General features: G+C 32.4%; 2 protein-coding genes and 1 long non-coding RNA gene across 7 annotated transcripts in view; all 3 read left to right on the top strand.

Annotated features, from left to right (window-relative positions):
* LOC135124245 (oxysterol-binding protein-related protein 9) overlaps positions 1–15,447 on the top strand; it is a 72,292-nt gene that overhangs the window by 30,934 nt on the left and 25,911 nt on the right. For 2 of the 3 annotated variants that reach the window (XM_064049177.1, XM_064049176.1), the window contains exons 2-8: positions 8,971–9,171; positions 9,220–9,321; positions 9,372–9,449; positions 9,513–9,563; positions 9,611–9,689; positions 9,734–9,820; positions 10,076–10,208. In XM_064049177.1, the coding sequence (XP_063905247.1) occupies positions 8,971–9,171; positions 9,220–9,321; positions 9,372–9,449; positions 9,513–9,563; positions 9,611–9,689; positions 9,734–9,820; positions 10,076–10,208 (731 nt within the window). Of the gene's footprint in view, positions 1–8,781; positions 8,927–8,970; positions 9,172–9,219; positions 9,322–9,371; positions 9,450–9,512; positions 9,564–9,610; positions 9,690–9,733; positions 9,821–10,075; positions 10,209–15,447 lie in introns of those variants that run through there. The other variant, XM_064049178.1, reaches the window with a different exon arrangement.
* Positions 535–4,944, top strand: LOC135124244 (uncharacterized). Of its 3 annotated transcripts, none has more exons than XR_010279773.1 (4): positions 535–768; positions 2,123–2,884; positions 3,029–4,465; positions 4,733–4,944. It is a non-coding gene; the product is annotated as an uncharacterized LOC135124244 (long non-coding RNA). The 3 variants fall into 3 exon arrangements; XR_010279774.1 differs by having other exon boundaries at positions 541–768; positions 3,029–3,942; positions 3,997–4,944; XR_010279772.1 differs by having other exon boundaries at positions 547–768; positions 3,029–4,944.
* On the top strand, positions 985–1,983 carry LOC135124471 (uncharacterized). The gene is made up of 4 exons (XM_064049540.1): positions 985–1,253; positions 1,314–1,439; positions 1,499–1,634; positions 1,742–1,983. The coding sequence occupies exons 2-4, from the start codon at positions 1,395–1,397 to the stop codon at positions 1,981–1,983; spliced, it is 423 nt and encodes a 140-aa protein (XP_063905610.1). The 5' UTR covers positions 985–1,253; positions 1,314–1,394.

Below are 15,447 nucleotides of genomic sequence, written 5' to 3'. Positions count from 1 at the left end.
TTTGGGAAAAAACGCGTGCGGTAGAAAAAATAGTATAAATAACTCGTTCATAAGGCCATTGAGGCACTCATCCTTTATATAACTCGCGGCTTCGCCGCTCGTTCTATAAACTTGGATTCGTGCCTCAATATTTGCCTTATGAAACTCGTTCTTTAATATACTATTACGCAATGAGGTATTATCATAAAACCGAATTAAAACTGGGGAACTATAATATTTTTACTCCACTCAGGATCCTGAATTCAATACACATGATTACTAAAAACTCATTGTAATATTATTGTTAATATATATTTTGCTTTGTTAATTAATAAAACTAATACACATATTTATAATAATAATAAAAAATATATAAAATACAGCTTTTGTTTAACACGTATAAGTAGCTAAGGGCCGGTTGCATAAACGCAAATCAAATCTCCAATCAACTGATTGTCATCAAATATTTAATTATCATCAACTTTGATTGGGTTGCTGAAACAATAATTAAGCCTTTGTTAACTGATTATCATCAAGTCGCTATTTGATAGCGCGCACCAACCGGCAACGCAGCATAAAATGGCATTTGCGTGATATTTTGAGGTTATGTTAAAAATTTACGTTTTGATTCGTTGTTTTGTGGTGAATTGGTGCGGCCTTCGTCGGTGTTTTTGAGGTGTGTTATCTCTTAAAAACATTCAAGATGAGCAGCTCCAGTTCAAAAGCACCTAAGAGATCGAAAAATTTCACCGGGCACGAGAAAAGCGAATTAACCCAAATAATTCAAAGGTAAGTTTTTAGGTAGGTATGTTAAAAAACACCGAAGTTTCTAGTAAAAGTGGTTAACAGCGGTTAGTTAATAGCAAATGAGTTTGATTATTATTAAACAGTTAGCAAACAGTGTCTTGCATTCATTTTTTATACTGAAAAGTCTTTGAAGTTATTTTTATAATGGATCTCAAACAATGAGGTTTCCCGATCCCATTTATACATATATTCCTTTATTAAACCTCTTCCACTTTTATTAATAAAGCTACGAAAACTCCGTTCTCCCGTACCTGGTCCTATCCCGTTTCATCTATTATAGATATGCCCATATAATAGAAAACAAGAAGACCGACGCCGTTTCCGTCAAACAAAAACTGAATTGTTGGGAGGAAATAAAAACCGAATTTAACGCAGTCACTACAGAGGGACCTAGGGATGTTCAGTCGCTCAAGACTTTTTACCAGAATACCAAGAGAAGTTTGAAAAAGGAACGGGCTGAAAAGAATGTAAAATACAAATGGAATGTACAATATTTTAGTATTTACAACACAATTAATAATTTCTAGAAAGAAACATATATTTCAATCCTGGAAAATAAGCTGGACAACAGAGGTGAGGGAACCTCCCAGGACACAGGTGAACCAGAAATGGAAATTACGGAAGCTTTACAGGTCCTGGAAACAATAGAAAAGGTATGGGTTACCATATTGTAGGTATATCTAGAGTATAGATGACACTCGAAATATTACAGAAAAAGACAAAAAAAACAGGAGGTGGAAGTTACAGCCCCATTTTGCCAACAGGAGCTGACGCAATTTTGGGAGAGTTGTTGGCGGATCAACTCCAGCCGTTAGAAAACAGTTTTGATGATGGGGCACAATATTTTGGTTTGTATACTGGAACAAATGGTCATGCATCTTTTTAATATGATCTTTTATGATATTGAGATTGATTTAAAAAAAATCATTTAGTTTTACAACAGATTTTTTTCCAGGAAACGTTAACAACAGCGAACCCCAAAATCCTTCCTCCTCCATTCCAATCCGCCGAAAAAAATTCCGAGTTCCAAAGAGAAGCGGTTCAAATATTAAACAGAAAATTTACGAACGAAAATTATTTTTGGTCAATTTAGAAATTCGTCAGAAGCAAAGACTTTTTCAGAAGGATTTAAAATTAAAAAATTTACAAATTAGGAAGGCAGAATTAGAATTAGAAAAACTTGTTAATAGTAATTAATCAATAGATAGGGTGTTTTTAGTTTTAATTTTAGTTTAAATATAAATTCTTAGAATCAATACTTATTAAACTTCTTCATTAAACTTTCAGAAAATACCGTATTTACAAGATTAGTTTTCATCGTAAATTTGTTTTCCAGGTCGCCATGATATTTTCATCATCATCCAGGCGCGGAATAAAGTCTCAGGCGCTCGACCCAGTGCTGCCGCGTCGACAAATATATTTTCCTTTTGGACTATATCAACATAATATAACATTTCAAGATAACTGTGGTTGAAAAATTAAAAAGGACACCGAGTATTATTATTTGAAGTAATATAGTACTGCAAAAGTAGTATTATTATCAGCTGTGAATACTCCTTACGCGACGCACTGGTGATGGACCACATCAAAGAGTCCCCACTGCTCGCCGTAAAACACACCTTACTTCAACTGGGGGACTGCAGCAGTAAGATATAATTCCGCGCACTCACCATCATCAAATGCAGATCATCATATTGGTTACTATCGACAATGTTGGAAATCGCCAGTTTAAAACTCAATAGCACCTTTCAATTGTGTTTCTGATAACTTTGTGATGTTTCCTCAGCTCGATTTCTAGAGTTAACGAAAGATGTGAGAAGGTATCTCTTGCAGGTGTAACCACTATCTCCAAGAAGATATCCTGTTTTAATTCATCATGGACAGATCCTGGCCAACGGACTAGCATGTGGCGAAATATTTGCGTCACATCTTGAGATTATGTTAAATATTTGTGATCGTTAATGGTGGAAGTTAAAGTTTGTTGTTGTTCTTGGGCTATTGTTCCTCTGAAAATTGTTCACGATGGATAGTACCAAAGTTATGGAAAGGTCGAAAAATTTCACAGCCCATCAAAAAACTCAGTACAAATAATTCTGAGGTAAGTTTTTAAGTACGTTTAAAAACACATAAGTTACTAGTAAAATTGGTTAGACCGCGTTATCAAAGCATAAATTTCACTTTTATCAACGGAAAATCTTTTCTCTCGTGCCTGCCTGTTCTTATCCGGTTTCCTCTTTTGTAGATATGCCCATATATTAGAAAACAGATGCAGTTTCTGTACAAGAAGAGAATGTTGCTGAGAGATCATGTAAGACGAATTCAATGTTACCATCATTGAGGGGCCTAGGGATGTTCAGACTATCAAAATTCGACACAAAACTTAAAAAAGGAAAGGGCTGAAAAAATTAAGTTACAAGCTGGATCTACAATATTTTTATACAATGTGGTTATTAATTTTTAGAAGGAAGCGTTTATTTCTATTAAAACAGACAACAGGGATGAAGGTATGAGTGCAGACGTGGGTGATGGTGAGCTGGAAATGACAAATAAATATAATAGATGAAGATTTGATTTTTTACAAAAAAAAGGTGAAAAAAAACAGATACAGCACAATACTTCGGTTTGTATACTAGGACAAATCGTCATGCATACATGATCTTATAAATCTGACCTCTCATAACGAGATATATTTTCAATAACTTTACTTGTTTTTAACGCATTTTTTTTCCAGGAAATCCTGAACCTCATAGCCCTGCCTCCTCCATTCCGAACGAGAAAAATAAAATCCCCCTTTCCAAGAAAAACAGTGTAATAAAAAATAAAAAATATACAAATGAAAATAATTTTTAGTGAATTTGCAAAATAAACACAAACAAAAACTTTCAAAAAGGCTTACAATTAAAATATTTGCAGATTAAAAAAGTAGAAATCGAATTGGAAAATTCAAATTCAATAATTGGAAATCGAAGAGTTTTTTTTTAGTTTTATAATAATCATTATTAAACATTTTTGTTAAACTCTTTCTGCAAATATAGTATTTACAAGGTGAGTTCTCATAGCAAAATTTCCTTCCATGGGGTCACCACCTATGACTTCATCGTCTTCCTCAATTTCAAGGTGATCTTCTGGCCAGTCATCTTTAAAAATAATTGCCAGGTTATGCAAAATTGCACAGGCGACGATTGCCATCATATTAGTTTTCATTTTTAGTCGCAATCCCATAGACAAAGCTGGAAAGCGACGTTTCAAAACTCCAAAACACCTTTCAACTGTGTTTCTGGTCGCTTTGTGGGAAGCATTATATGCTTCCTCAGCCCTGTTTCTTGGATTAATGAAGGGCGTCAAAAGATATCTTTTGCATGCGTAGCCACTGTCTCCAAGAAGATATCCAGCGCCATACATGCCTCGTTCTAATTCAGGAGGTAACGGACAGTCATTAAAAATGGTGGAATCGTGGACAGATCCTGGCCAGCGAGCTATGATATGTCGTATTTGAAGCTCCGCGTCACAAACTACTTGGACATTGAGCGAAAAAAAACCTTTTCGGCATCTATAAGTTTCAGCCAAGTGTCCACCTGGCGATTGGATTGGTATATGCGTACCGTCTATTGCCCCTATGACACACGGAAAACCCCGGATTTCGAAGAATTTTCTATGTATTGTTGGTATTTCCTGCAAGGTAGGCATTTTCAACACGTCGCCCTTCAATCGCAGTATTTCCTTGGAGACCTTGTAGATTATTCTTGAAATTGTTGATTTATGTACCAAAACAGAGTCCCCAATTAATTGTTGAAACGCTCCTGTTGCATAGAATCTGAGACAAATCAAGAGTTGTTCTCTACTGTTTAGAGCCTTGTTACGGTTTGTCAAGGGATCTAACCGGTCTCCAATCTGATTTAAAATTTCCACCACGCTATTTTTTGAAAACCGATACCTTTGCTTAAAGTCGATATCGTCGTACCTATCGAAAGGGTCGGACCTGTCTCGAAAAATTCGAGGTCTTCTAGGAACAGGAACATCGGAATCGTCAGAGGAACTGGAGGACGTTAACGTTAAGGACACGGACATTTTGAGGTAAACTACAATTTACAGCTGTTACAACAAAAAGTATATTTCACATGTATTTAAAATTACCTGAATAAAATTTAATTGAACCTTTTTTGTATTTATTTTCGGTTTTTAGGAGTCGAATTGCTGTAAAACCGCCAGCTGTCAAACTTTAATTACTGCTTTTCGGATAATTAACTAATCGTTAATCAAAATGCGTTTTGATGCTAATCAAGTCCTTGATTGGCGTTTATGCAACGGATGATTGGTGATTTCTGTATTTGACGTATGGATTTGATTGTCATCAAAAAATTTGATGAACATCAACTGATTGGCGTTTGAGCAACGCATTATGTGACTTGATGATTGTTAACTGGATTTAACAATAATCAAATTTTTGATTTGCGTTTATGCAACCGGCCCTAAGTGTATCTACTACTTATCCCAAAAAGGAGGTGTTTTAAAAAAGCCTTACATCCAGTAACTTCTCCCTTCATTGTTTACTCGAAGAAAGTGCTCGTATATGTTTTCATTTGCCGAGAGATCATTTTCAAAATATATTTGTAGTAAAAATATGCAAGTCTTGGTGGTGAAAAATGTACTCCTAATAAATTATTAAAGTACATAAAAAAATAGAAACAAATTTTATTTATTTTAAAAAAATCTCTCGCAAAGGCAGGTTCCTCTTTCTTCTTGAATCAATTATTTCGGGCAATAATGCGCCAAAGTAAAATCTGCCAAGTTTATCTGCCATCTTTTTACATATATTTCTTCGTCTTTATACATTTTTTCTATATTTTGTCCTTTGGGTGTCCTTACAACAAAATAAACTTGTGAAATACCCGTAACAAGCATTTGTCCCTGGACTTGAAAGTAGTAATCATGATTTTTTTTAGTTTCAATTCTCTGTCAATGTACAAAATTGATTATTTTTTTTCTAACCGCTTCTTCGGGAGACAAATCTTGCGATTTTGAATTTCGACTAATGCACTCCTATCCTCTAGGACCCTGTCTGGACTAGCAGCCAAGTAAGGAAATTGTTTTGAAATAAACAAGACACACCGTTCAGTTTTTATATTTTTATTTATTTCAAAACACTTGACAGCTTTTTCCTCACTTTGTTGTCCATAGCATGTACGACTATTACCTCTAAATGTACTGTAAAACAGAGACTCCATAGTTTTAGCTATTGCTGTAGTCGGTCTAAGTTTGTAAATACGTCCAAAATTTGAAGCCTCTTTCTTTTGCCCAAATGTGCCTGTTGTCTAGTGTCTATTTCAATTTGGTCTAAATTCAGAGATAATTTTCGCAAAAAAACCTCTTTGGCTGTCACAAATGTTTCTACATCCATGATAGGATTTTCTAAAAAATATTTAAACCATAATCGCAGTCGGGACCAGCATACGTAAATTTTTTTACGACATATTTTTTTTACGAATACTTTGTTTAAGACGAGCTTGTTTTATAGACGAACAATATTTTTTTGTTATTAAACCAGGACCGTTTTAATCACAATATATTTACTTATCCCCTATAAAAAATTGATGACGTCACCTCAAAATTTTGCTGAATAAATCCTATCTAAATTGTATAAAATATGATGAGTCGCTTCTTGTGATTTATCATTCCATTCATGTTTTTTGGATTTGCATATACAGGATGACCCCAAAAATTAATGAACGCGTAAATTTATTTTATTGATTTAATCATCATCAATTAATGAAATTTCGCAAATGTTTTAAGGTTATAAAGCGCATAATAAATTTTTGGTCAAAATATATTTGCGTATCCCTTCCAAAAAATTGATGACGTCAGCTCAAAAGTTTGCCGTATATTAAAAATTATATTATATTTAAAATTTACAAAATATGATGAGTCTCTTTTTGTAATTTGTCATTCCATTCATATTTTGTGGATATGCATATACAGGGTGACTCAAAAAATTTAATGAATGCGAAAATTTCTTTTATTGATTTAATCAGGAACTACAAAACCGAATGCTTTGAAATCTAATGTGAAAAAAAAACATAATAGGCATGCAGTCGTCACGTTTCCGATAGCGAGGGAAGTACTGTCTAAACTCTTTGGACCAATTTTTTTGATTTTCCCATTTTTCCATTTCTCAATTTTTCAATGTTTCAGTTTGGGTTTTTTCACTGTTTCGATTCTTTAATTTTCCTTCCATTTTTAGGTTTTTCAATTTTTCAGCTTTGGAATTTTGCAATATTTCGTTTCTTCAATTTTTCAAATTTTTGACATTGTGTTTTCTCGGTTTTTAAATTTTTCGATATTTTAATTTTTCAGTTTTTAAAGTTTTAGGTTTTTAGATTTCTCACTATCTGGACTTTTCGATTTTTCAGTTCCATGATTTTTCAATTTTTCTAATTTTTAAATTTTAGATTTTTTTGTTGTTCAATTCTTGGATTTTTTAAATTTTCCTATTTATCAACTTACTGGGATTTCAATGTTTTGATTTTTTGATTGTTCAATTTCTCGATTTTTTGAATTTTTAGTTTTTGATACGATTTTTTTTTTTTCAAAAATTTTCGGTTTTTCAATTTATTAATTTTACGATATTTCAGTTTTACGATTTTTAATTTTTTTTATTTTCCAGGTTTCAATTTTTGACGTTTCTAATTTTTTTGATCTTTCAATTTTTCGATTAACTGATTTTTTGATTTTCCCATTTCTCTATTTATTGATTTTTCAATTCTTTCTTCAATTGTGATTTTTCAATTTTTCGATTTCTGGATTTGTCAATGTTTCAGTTTTGGATTGTTTCACTTTTCCGATTCTTCAATTTTCTTTCCATTTTTCAGTTTTTCAAGATTTCAGTTTTGAATTTTTTCACTTTTTCGATTTTTCAATTTTCCTTCCATTTTTCAGTTTTTCAGTATTTCAGTTCTGCGATTTTGCAATGTTTCGGTTCTTCAATTTTTCCATTTTTTGACATTTCGATTTCTCGTTTTTCAATTTTTCGATAGGTATTTTAATTTTTCGATTTTTAAGTTCTAGATTTTCCGTTAATTTTTTTGTTTTCCTTGATGTTTTGATTTCTCGATTATTCGATTTTTCAAGTTCTCGGTTTAGATTTTTTGGTTTTCCAATTCTTCGATTTTTAAATTGTTTAATTTTTAGATTGTTCAATTTCTCGATTTATAGATTTTTCAATTTTTCGGTTTACCGATTTTTTTCATTTAAAATGTTTCAATTTTTCAATTATTAAGTTTTCGATTTTTCAATTTTGGTGTAATTTGAAAACGGTATTAATAATACATTTAGGCGAATAAACTAATAGACGGGCTTGATAAGCCTTGTTTGCTCTACAGTGTCTAAGTTGTGTTTGAATAATACAATAATTATCTCGAATATTAAAATTAATATGTCAAAAGAATACGAGAAATGATTATTCTGTGCTGAAGGTATGTTGTGTCATAAATTATCATTATTCTGCATTATCGGCTTACGATACTTTTATGACCCACGTCCGGTAGTCGTCTATCCCAGCGCGTCAGGTAAATTTAAAGAAGAATTGCTGGTTGCGTTTAAGGCAACAAATGGCGCCCAATTCAAACTTGTCTCTCGTCTAGCGTTCCTTCTTAAGGGATTCCCACCCTGCCTCTGGGCGTTGAGTATGTCCTGCCTCTTAAACGCAAAAAAAAAAACTGTCAGGTGTGGGATTCGCACCCACGTTCCCTTAAAAGAGTCAGAGCTTAAATCTAACGACTGACTCTTCTTTATGATGATCTTGTCTCATCAAGTGGCTTGATTTGACCTTCTTTCTGATGACCTGACCTGATGTAGACCAAAGTTTGACTTTCATTTCGCGTTACTGCAGAAACAGAACCCAAACGTCAATTCTACGTCATTTACCACAGAACTACTTTTCTCAGATAACCCTTCCACTTCCAAAACTCAAACCGTCAAGCCACCAACCCAGTCGCCACACAACCTCTTCAAAACTTCATTCACCTGTCATTTTCGTTGTCATCGGTCAAAATTTTCGTCATCATATAAACAAACCACCACCACCATGCCGCCCCCAAAACCCACCCACCAGAAGCCCCTCAATTTCCTGAAAAAAATTTTCGAGGTTAGTACCCGCGACGCTTTCATTGTAACCGCTCCCTCTTGCAGTCCAAGGAGAAAATGATGCGAGGCGCCCGCCGCGGCTGCGTCCGGCTCAAAGGAGCAGTCATCGGCATCGACGACGAAGACGACAGCACCTTCACCATCACCGTCGACCACAAAACCTTCCACTTCCAAGCACGCGACGCCGAGGAGCGCGAGAAGTGGGTGCGAGCTCTGGAGGACACGATCTTCAGGCACGGAAACCGCGTAAGATTAACCCTAGTTGAGTAGTCGTGGTTCTAAAAGTTTGTGCAGACGTTGTGGGATAACCACCGACCGCCGCCCACCATCAAAGACTTCGACAACAAAGTATCGGAAGCCGACGCCTACTTGCAGATCATGATCGACCAAACGAAGGTAAGTGAAGGGTTCTCATTGCGTATTGAGTGTCAATAGCGCGGTTGCAGAATCTGGAGGAGCGGATCAAAGCGATGACCGACGTCGACGAGAAAGCCAAGTGCCAAGTGATAGCTGACCACGCGAACGTGAGTTTTATACTGCGGTAAAGTGGTGGGGATTTGGAGTGGGGATTAACGCTGGGTTTGCAGGTGATGCTCGACAACATCAAGCACTCGATCGTGCTTCTCCAGATAGCGAAGGTAAGTCGTGGGTTGTGTGGACGCCTTCTTCACGGGTTTGCTTCCAGAATACGGCGCATCCAATCAACGGCATCTACCAAGCACGACCAATACCCGCTTCGTCAAACATATCACCTAATTTAGGAGGTAAGTGGGTGCTCGAGATTGACAGATGAGTAATTTTTTCCCAGACTCGGGTCCCGTGGGAACTGTCGTCCAGCAAGGCATCGAATTGGGCTCGGAATGCGTGGAATCGAGGCGGCACAGCCACAGCCTGGGTAAGCGAAATTTTTCACACGTGTGACAGTTCAGTCAGTTGACGGTTGTGTCAAGTTGGGTTAATTATTGATGTTTCGTTCCGTTGATTCGGTGGGTGTGACGCAGGGAGGGACGTCGGGTCCGAATTTATTCGCGATTAAGTCTACTGACATCATTTTACCGAAAGTGATGCAATTTCGTGCCAGAGTTCTAAAAGTAAAACGAATTGCGGTGGTGTAGTCATTAGGTGGTGTAAAAGCGAGTCGAAATTCTAGAATTGGTGCATCCTGCGGCGGCGACCGGTCTTGTCGTGCCGCCCATGTCATATTCGAGTTCGGAGGGAGAAGACGACTTCTACGACGCTAATGATTCACCTTTCACGCCTGGAAGTCAACAACCAACACCCACGTAAGTGATAGCCAACTATATGTGTCTTAGATTAAGCAATAGTAGTAGAAACATTCATAAAATAAGTATCAAAACGTTATAGACGCAAAACGTGTTATAACATAATTAGGTGAGAAACAAATATCCGCTAATTGTGCTAAACGGGAAGGAAATATTGAGTGAACACATTTGTTTCATTGAATTACGCCACATTAGTAGAGTATGGTTGAAATTAAGTTTGAAATAACGTGCGAAGACAACATTTAATAAATTTTAGATCAGTTGCGTTTATTAAAAATAGCAACAGTCAAAGACGCATCCTTGTAGAACACCGGAAGAAAAATATACCAAAATATAATTGTGGTTTCTAAAATACTTCCCGTTATGTTAAGGAAGTATTGTAATCGAGTCCATTGACCGACTGGCTACTCTTATGATTTCTCGACGTTTCATGACCCCTAGAGTACGAGTATCCTAGACATCGAAATTTTTATAACAATTTTCGTATTTCTCGATTTACCGGTTTTTTTATTTTTCAATTTTTTGGTCTTTCAATATTTCAGTTTTGCATTTTTTCAGTTCTTCAATTTTTCAAATTTTCAATGTCTCAATTTTTTATTTTTCGATTCATGATTTCCGGATATTTCATTTTACAATTCTTCAATTTTTTGGTTTTCCAATTTTTCCTTTTTCAAAATTTCAATTTCTGCCGTTTCTAAGTTTTCGATTTTCGATTCTTCGGTTTCTCGATATTTTAATTTTTCTTTTTTTTTTATTTTCGATTTTTCGATGTTGCAGTTCTTCGATTTTTTTGTTTTTCCATCTTTAGAATTTTTAAATTTTTTTGGACTTTCCATTTTTTCGATTTCTAGATGTTTCGATTTTTTTATTTTTAAAATTTTCTCTTTCTCGTTCTGTCAATATTTCAGTGTTGGATTTTTTCAATTCTTCATTTTTTTTTTCGATTTTTCACATTTTCGGTTACTTACTCAATTTTTTTATTCTTCAATTTTTCGAATTCCTGATTTTCCGATTTTTCCCGTTTCTCGATTTCCCGATTTTTCGGATTTTCAATTTCTGTTTTTTTTATTTTCCCATTTCTCGATTTCTCGACTTTTCCATGGTTTTTCAACACTTCAATTTTACGGATCTTCAGGATTTTAAATTGACTGTTTGAAATTTTATATTTTTTTAATTTTAATTTTTCGACATTTCGATTTGTTTTTTTTTCCATTTTTTGATTTTTCAGTTTCTCAATATTTTAATTTTTCCTTTTTTTTTAATTTTTCTATTTTTCGGTTTTTTAATGTTTCAGTTTCTCCTTCTTTCAGTATTTCAGTTTTGGATTTTTTCTTTTCGATCTTTCAAAAATTTTCGATTTCTCAATGTTTTTTTTCGATTCTCGATTTTCGTATATTTCAGTATTACGATTGATGTTTTAATTCTTCAATTTTTCCATTCAAAATTTCAATTATTCTGGTTTTTAAGTTTTCGATTTTTCGATTTTTTTTATTTTCCCATTTCTCGATTTTTACGACTTTTCCGATGGTTTTCAATTCTTTAATTTTACATATTTTTAGGTTTTAATCTTTTATTGAATTTTTTGATTTTTTAAATTTTCAACTTTTCGACATTTCGGTTTCTGTTTTTTTCAATTTTTTTTATTTTTTGATGTGTGGATTTCTCGAGATTTTTTTATTTTTGAATTTTTCGAACTTTTAAATTTTTTTGTACACTCAATTTTTCAATTTTTTAATGTTTCAATTTCAATTCTTCCATTATTTCAGTTTTAGATTTTTGCAAATCTTCAATTTTTGTTTTTCGATTTTTCAAATTTTTGATTTCTCAGTTTTTTTATTTTTTTGATTTTCCAATTTTTCTATTTTTCAAAATTTCGGTTATTGTCGTTTCTAAGTTTTAGATTTGCCGATTTTTCCAATTTTCGATTTCTCGATTTTTTCCCATTTCTCGATTTCTCCACTTTTCGGTGCTTTTTCAATTCTTCAGTTTTACGTATTTTTAGGTTTTTAATCTTTGACTGATGGATTGAATTTTTTGATTGTTTAAATTTTCGATTTTTCGACATTTCGATTTCTGTTTTTTTTTTCACTTTTTTTATTTTTTAATGTTTCGATTTCTCGAGATTTTTCAGTTTTTTTATTCTCCAGTTTCTCGATGTTGCAGTTCTTCGATTTTTTTTTTAATTTTTCGAATTTTTAAATTTTTTTGTACTTTCAATTTTTCAATTTTTATATGTTTCAATTTCTCATTGTTTCATTATTTCAGTTTTAGATTTTTTCAATTCTTCAATTTTTGTTTTTCTATTTTTCAAAATTTCAGTTATTGTCGTTTCTAAGTTTTAGATTTATCGATTTCTCGATTTTTTTTCCCATTTTTCGATTTCTCCACTTTTCGTTGCTTTTTCAGTTCTTCAATTTTACGTATTTTCAGGTTTTTAATCTTTAACTTATGGATTGATTTTTTAAATTTTCGATTTTTCGACATTTCGATTTCTTGATTTTTCAATTTTTCGATTTTTTAATGTTTGGATTTCTCGAGATTTTTCAATTTTTTGATTCTTCAGTTTCTGTATATTTTTATTTTTCTATTTTTTTTTTTAATTTTGAATTTTTCGAATTCTCGCTGTTGCAGACTTTGATTTTTCTGTTTTCCAGTTTTTCGAATTTTGAAATTATTTTGGGGCTTTCAATTTTTCGATTCTAGATATTTCCATTTTTTGATTTTTAAAATTTTAAATTTTTCAATTTTTTAATGTTTCAATTTCTCGTTCTTTCATTATTTCAGTTTTAAATTTTTTCAGTTCTTCAATTTTTGTTTTTCTGTTTTTCAAAATTTCAGTTATTGTCGTTTCTAAGTTTTAGATTTGCCGATTTTTCGAATTTTTGATTTCTCGATTATTCGAATTTCATTTTCTCGATTTTTTTCCCATTTCTCGATTTCTCCACTTTTCGGTACTTTTTCAGTTCTTCAATTTTACGTATTTTCAGGTTTTTAATCTTTGACTGATGGATTGAATTTTTGATTTTTAAAATTTTCGATTTTTGGACATTTCGATTTCTCGAATTTTCAATTTTTCGATTTTTTTAATGTTTGGATTTCTCGAGATTTTTCAATTTTTTGATTCTTCAGTTTCTGTATATTTTAATTTTTCTAATTTTTTTTATTGTTTTGAATTTTTCGAATTCTCGCTGTTGCAGTACTTTGATTTTTCTGTTTTCCGGTTTTTCGAATTTTTTAATTTATTTTGGGCTTTCAATTTTTCGATTTCTAGATGTTTCCATTTTTGATATTTAAAAAAATTTTGTATTGTAAATTTTTCTATTGTCATTTTTTAATGTTTCAATTTCTCTATTTTCCAATTTTTCGAATTTTCTGTTTTTTAATATTTTAAATTTTCTATGTATGTATTTTAAATTTTAAAGTTTTCGATTTCTCGATTTTTTAGTTCTTCAATTTTTCTATTTTTGGATTTGCCAATCTTAGATTTTTCAATTTTTCGATCTTTCAATTTTTCGACTCCACTGCTTTAGATTTTTCAGTGTTCAATTTTTCCATTTTTAGAATTTTGAGAAAATGTAAAATTAGATTTTTTAATTTTTATTTTTATTTTGTGATAACCTCTATAAAGTAAATACAAGTGCCGTAAATAATGCTCCGAAAAAAAAAACAATTGAAAAAGTAGAAAAATCTTCTGGAAAGTCAAAAAATCGAAAACCCGAGAAATCAAAAAATCAAAAAAGTCTAAAAGATGAGGAATGTAAACATTGAAAATTCGGAAATTCGACAAGTAGAAAGATTAAAATTTCTAGTATGGAAAATCGAAAAGTCGGAAACAAAAAAAATTGAAAATTCTAAATATTGAAAATTCGACATATCAAATATTCTAAAAATCAAAAATCGGAAAGTCGAATCGAAAAATCGAAAAGTAAATTTTTTAGTTTCGATTTCTCGACTCTTGTTTTAGATCTTTCAATTTTTCCAATTCTAAAATTTTGGATTATTCGGTTTTTAAATTTCTCGTTTTTTTGGTGTTTCGATTTTTTTAATATTTCACTTTTTCGATTTTTCGAATTTCCGATTTCACATCTCGGTTTTTCCATTTTTAAAATTTTTTAACTTTAATTTCGATATATTTTTATAATTTTAGGCTTTTCAATTCCTCATGTTTTTGACTTTTCAGTTTTTCGATTCTTCTGTAGTTTGATATTACATGGCGTGAATAACTACTCCGAAAAATAGAAAAACCGAAAATCGAAAATTCGGGGAATCAAAAAGTAAAAAAATTGGAACGTCTAAAAGCTGAAGAATGTAAAAAATGAAAAATCGGAAATGCGACAAATAGAAAGATTAAAAATTGAAGATCGAAAAGAATAACAAATTAAAAACTGAAAAATCGGGAAATTGAAAAGGAAATAAATTGAAAAACCGAACTTCGAAATTCTAAAAATCGAAATATAAAAAAATTGGAAAGTCGTTTTCTCGATCTTCCTATTTTTCGACTCCTCTGTTTTAGATTAATAAGTTTTCCCATTATTTATTTATTTTTTTTTTTTAATTTTTCGATTTCTTGAATTATCGAGATTTCGATGTTTCGAGTTTTCGATTCTTCAATTTCGCAATTTTTTAATTTTTCCTTTGGGATGTTTGAGTTCAAAATTTTTTAATATTTAATTTTTAAAATTTTTCGACCTTTCAATTTCGTTTTTTTTTATTTTGTTTTTCGATTTCTTGTATTTTTGATTTTTCGAATTGTATAATTTCCCAAAGAAGCGAAATTTGTTGGCCTACACTTCCAGGCCGAAATTCCATCGAAATAACCTTCGACCCTTTAATTAAAACGTCCCTTTGAAATATTTACTGTTACTTGAAATATTAATGTGTTCAGAAACCAAATTCCCTCAGTGCGAGCACGAAATTACAATTTTAAATTAAGGGTCCGTGCGTTTAGCACTTAATTTGAATTAAAATTTAACTTGCGATTAACCCGTGAATGTGAGCTTTTGATTGGTCGAATTTGATCCCGTGATTAATTAACCGTCGATTAAATTAATAACCTGATAATGTGTGTGCCAACCGCGTCTAAGCATATTAACACACAAACGCAGCGCCATCTACGACCCGACCAAAGCAACCCTTAATGAAAAACGGTCGGCTGATCTGCAATTCATGACCTTAAAGCCCTTGTTTTGGCAAAACGAACAAAATATCGCAGCCCACACTCCACACGAATCAATATCGT

This window comes from Zophobas morio, unplaced genomic scaffold (assembly GCF_036711695.1).
Source record: "Zophobas morio isolate AGI-343-1 ecotype UQ-CSIRO unplaced genomic scaffold, CSIRO_AGI_Zmor_V1 ptg000007l, whole genome shotgun sequence".
Classification (NCBI taxonomy): domain Eukaryota; kingdom Metazoa; phylum Arthropoda; class Insecta; order Coleoptera; family Tenebrionidae; genus Zophobas; species Zophobas morio.
Note: the sequence above shows the minus strand (reverse complement) of the source record. Positions and strands in the feature narration are given on the sequence as shown.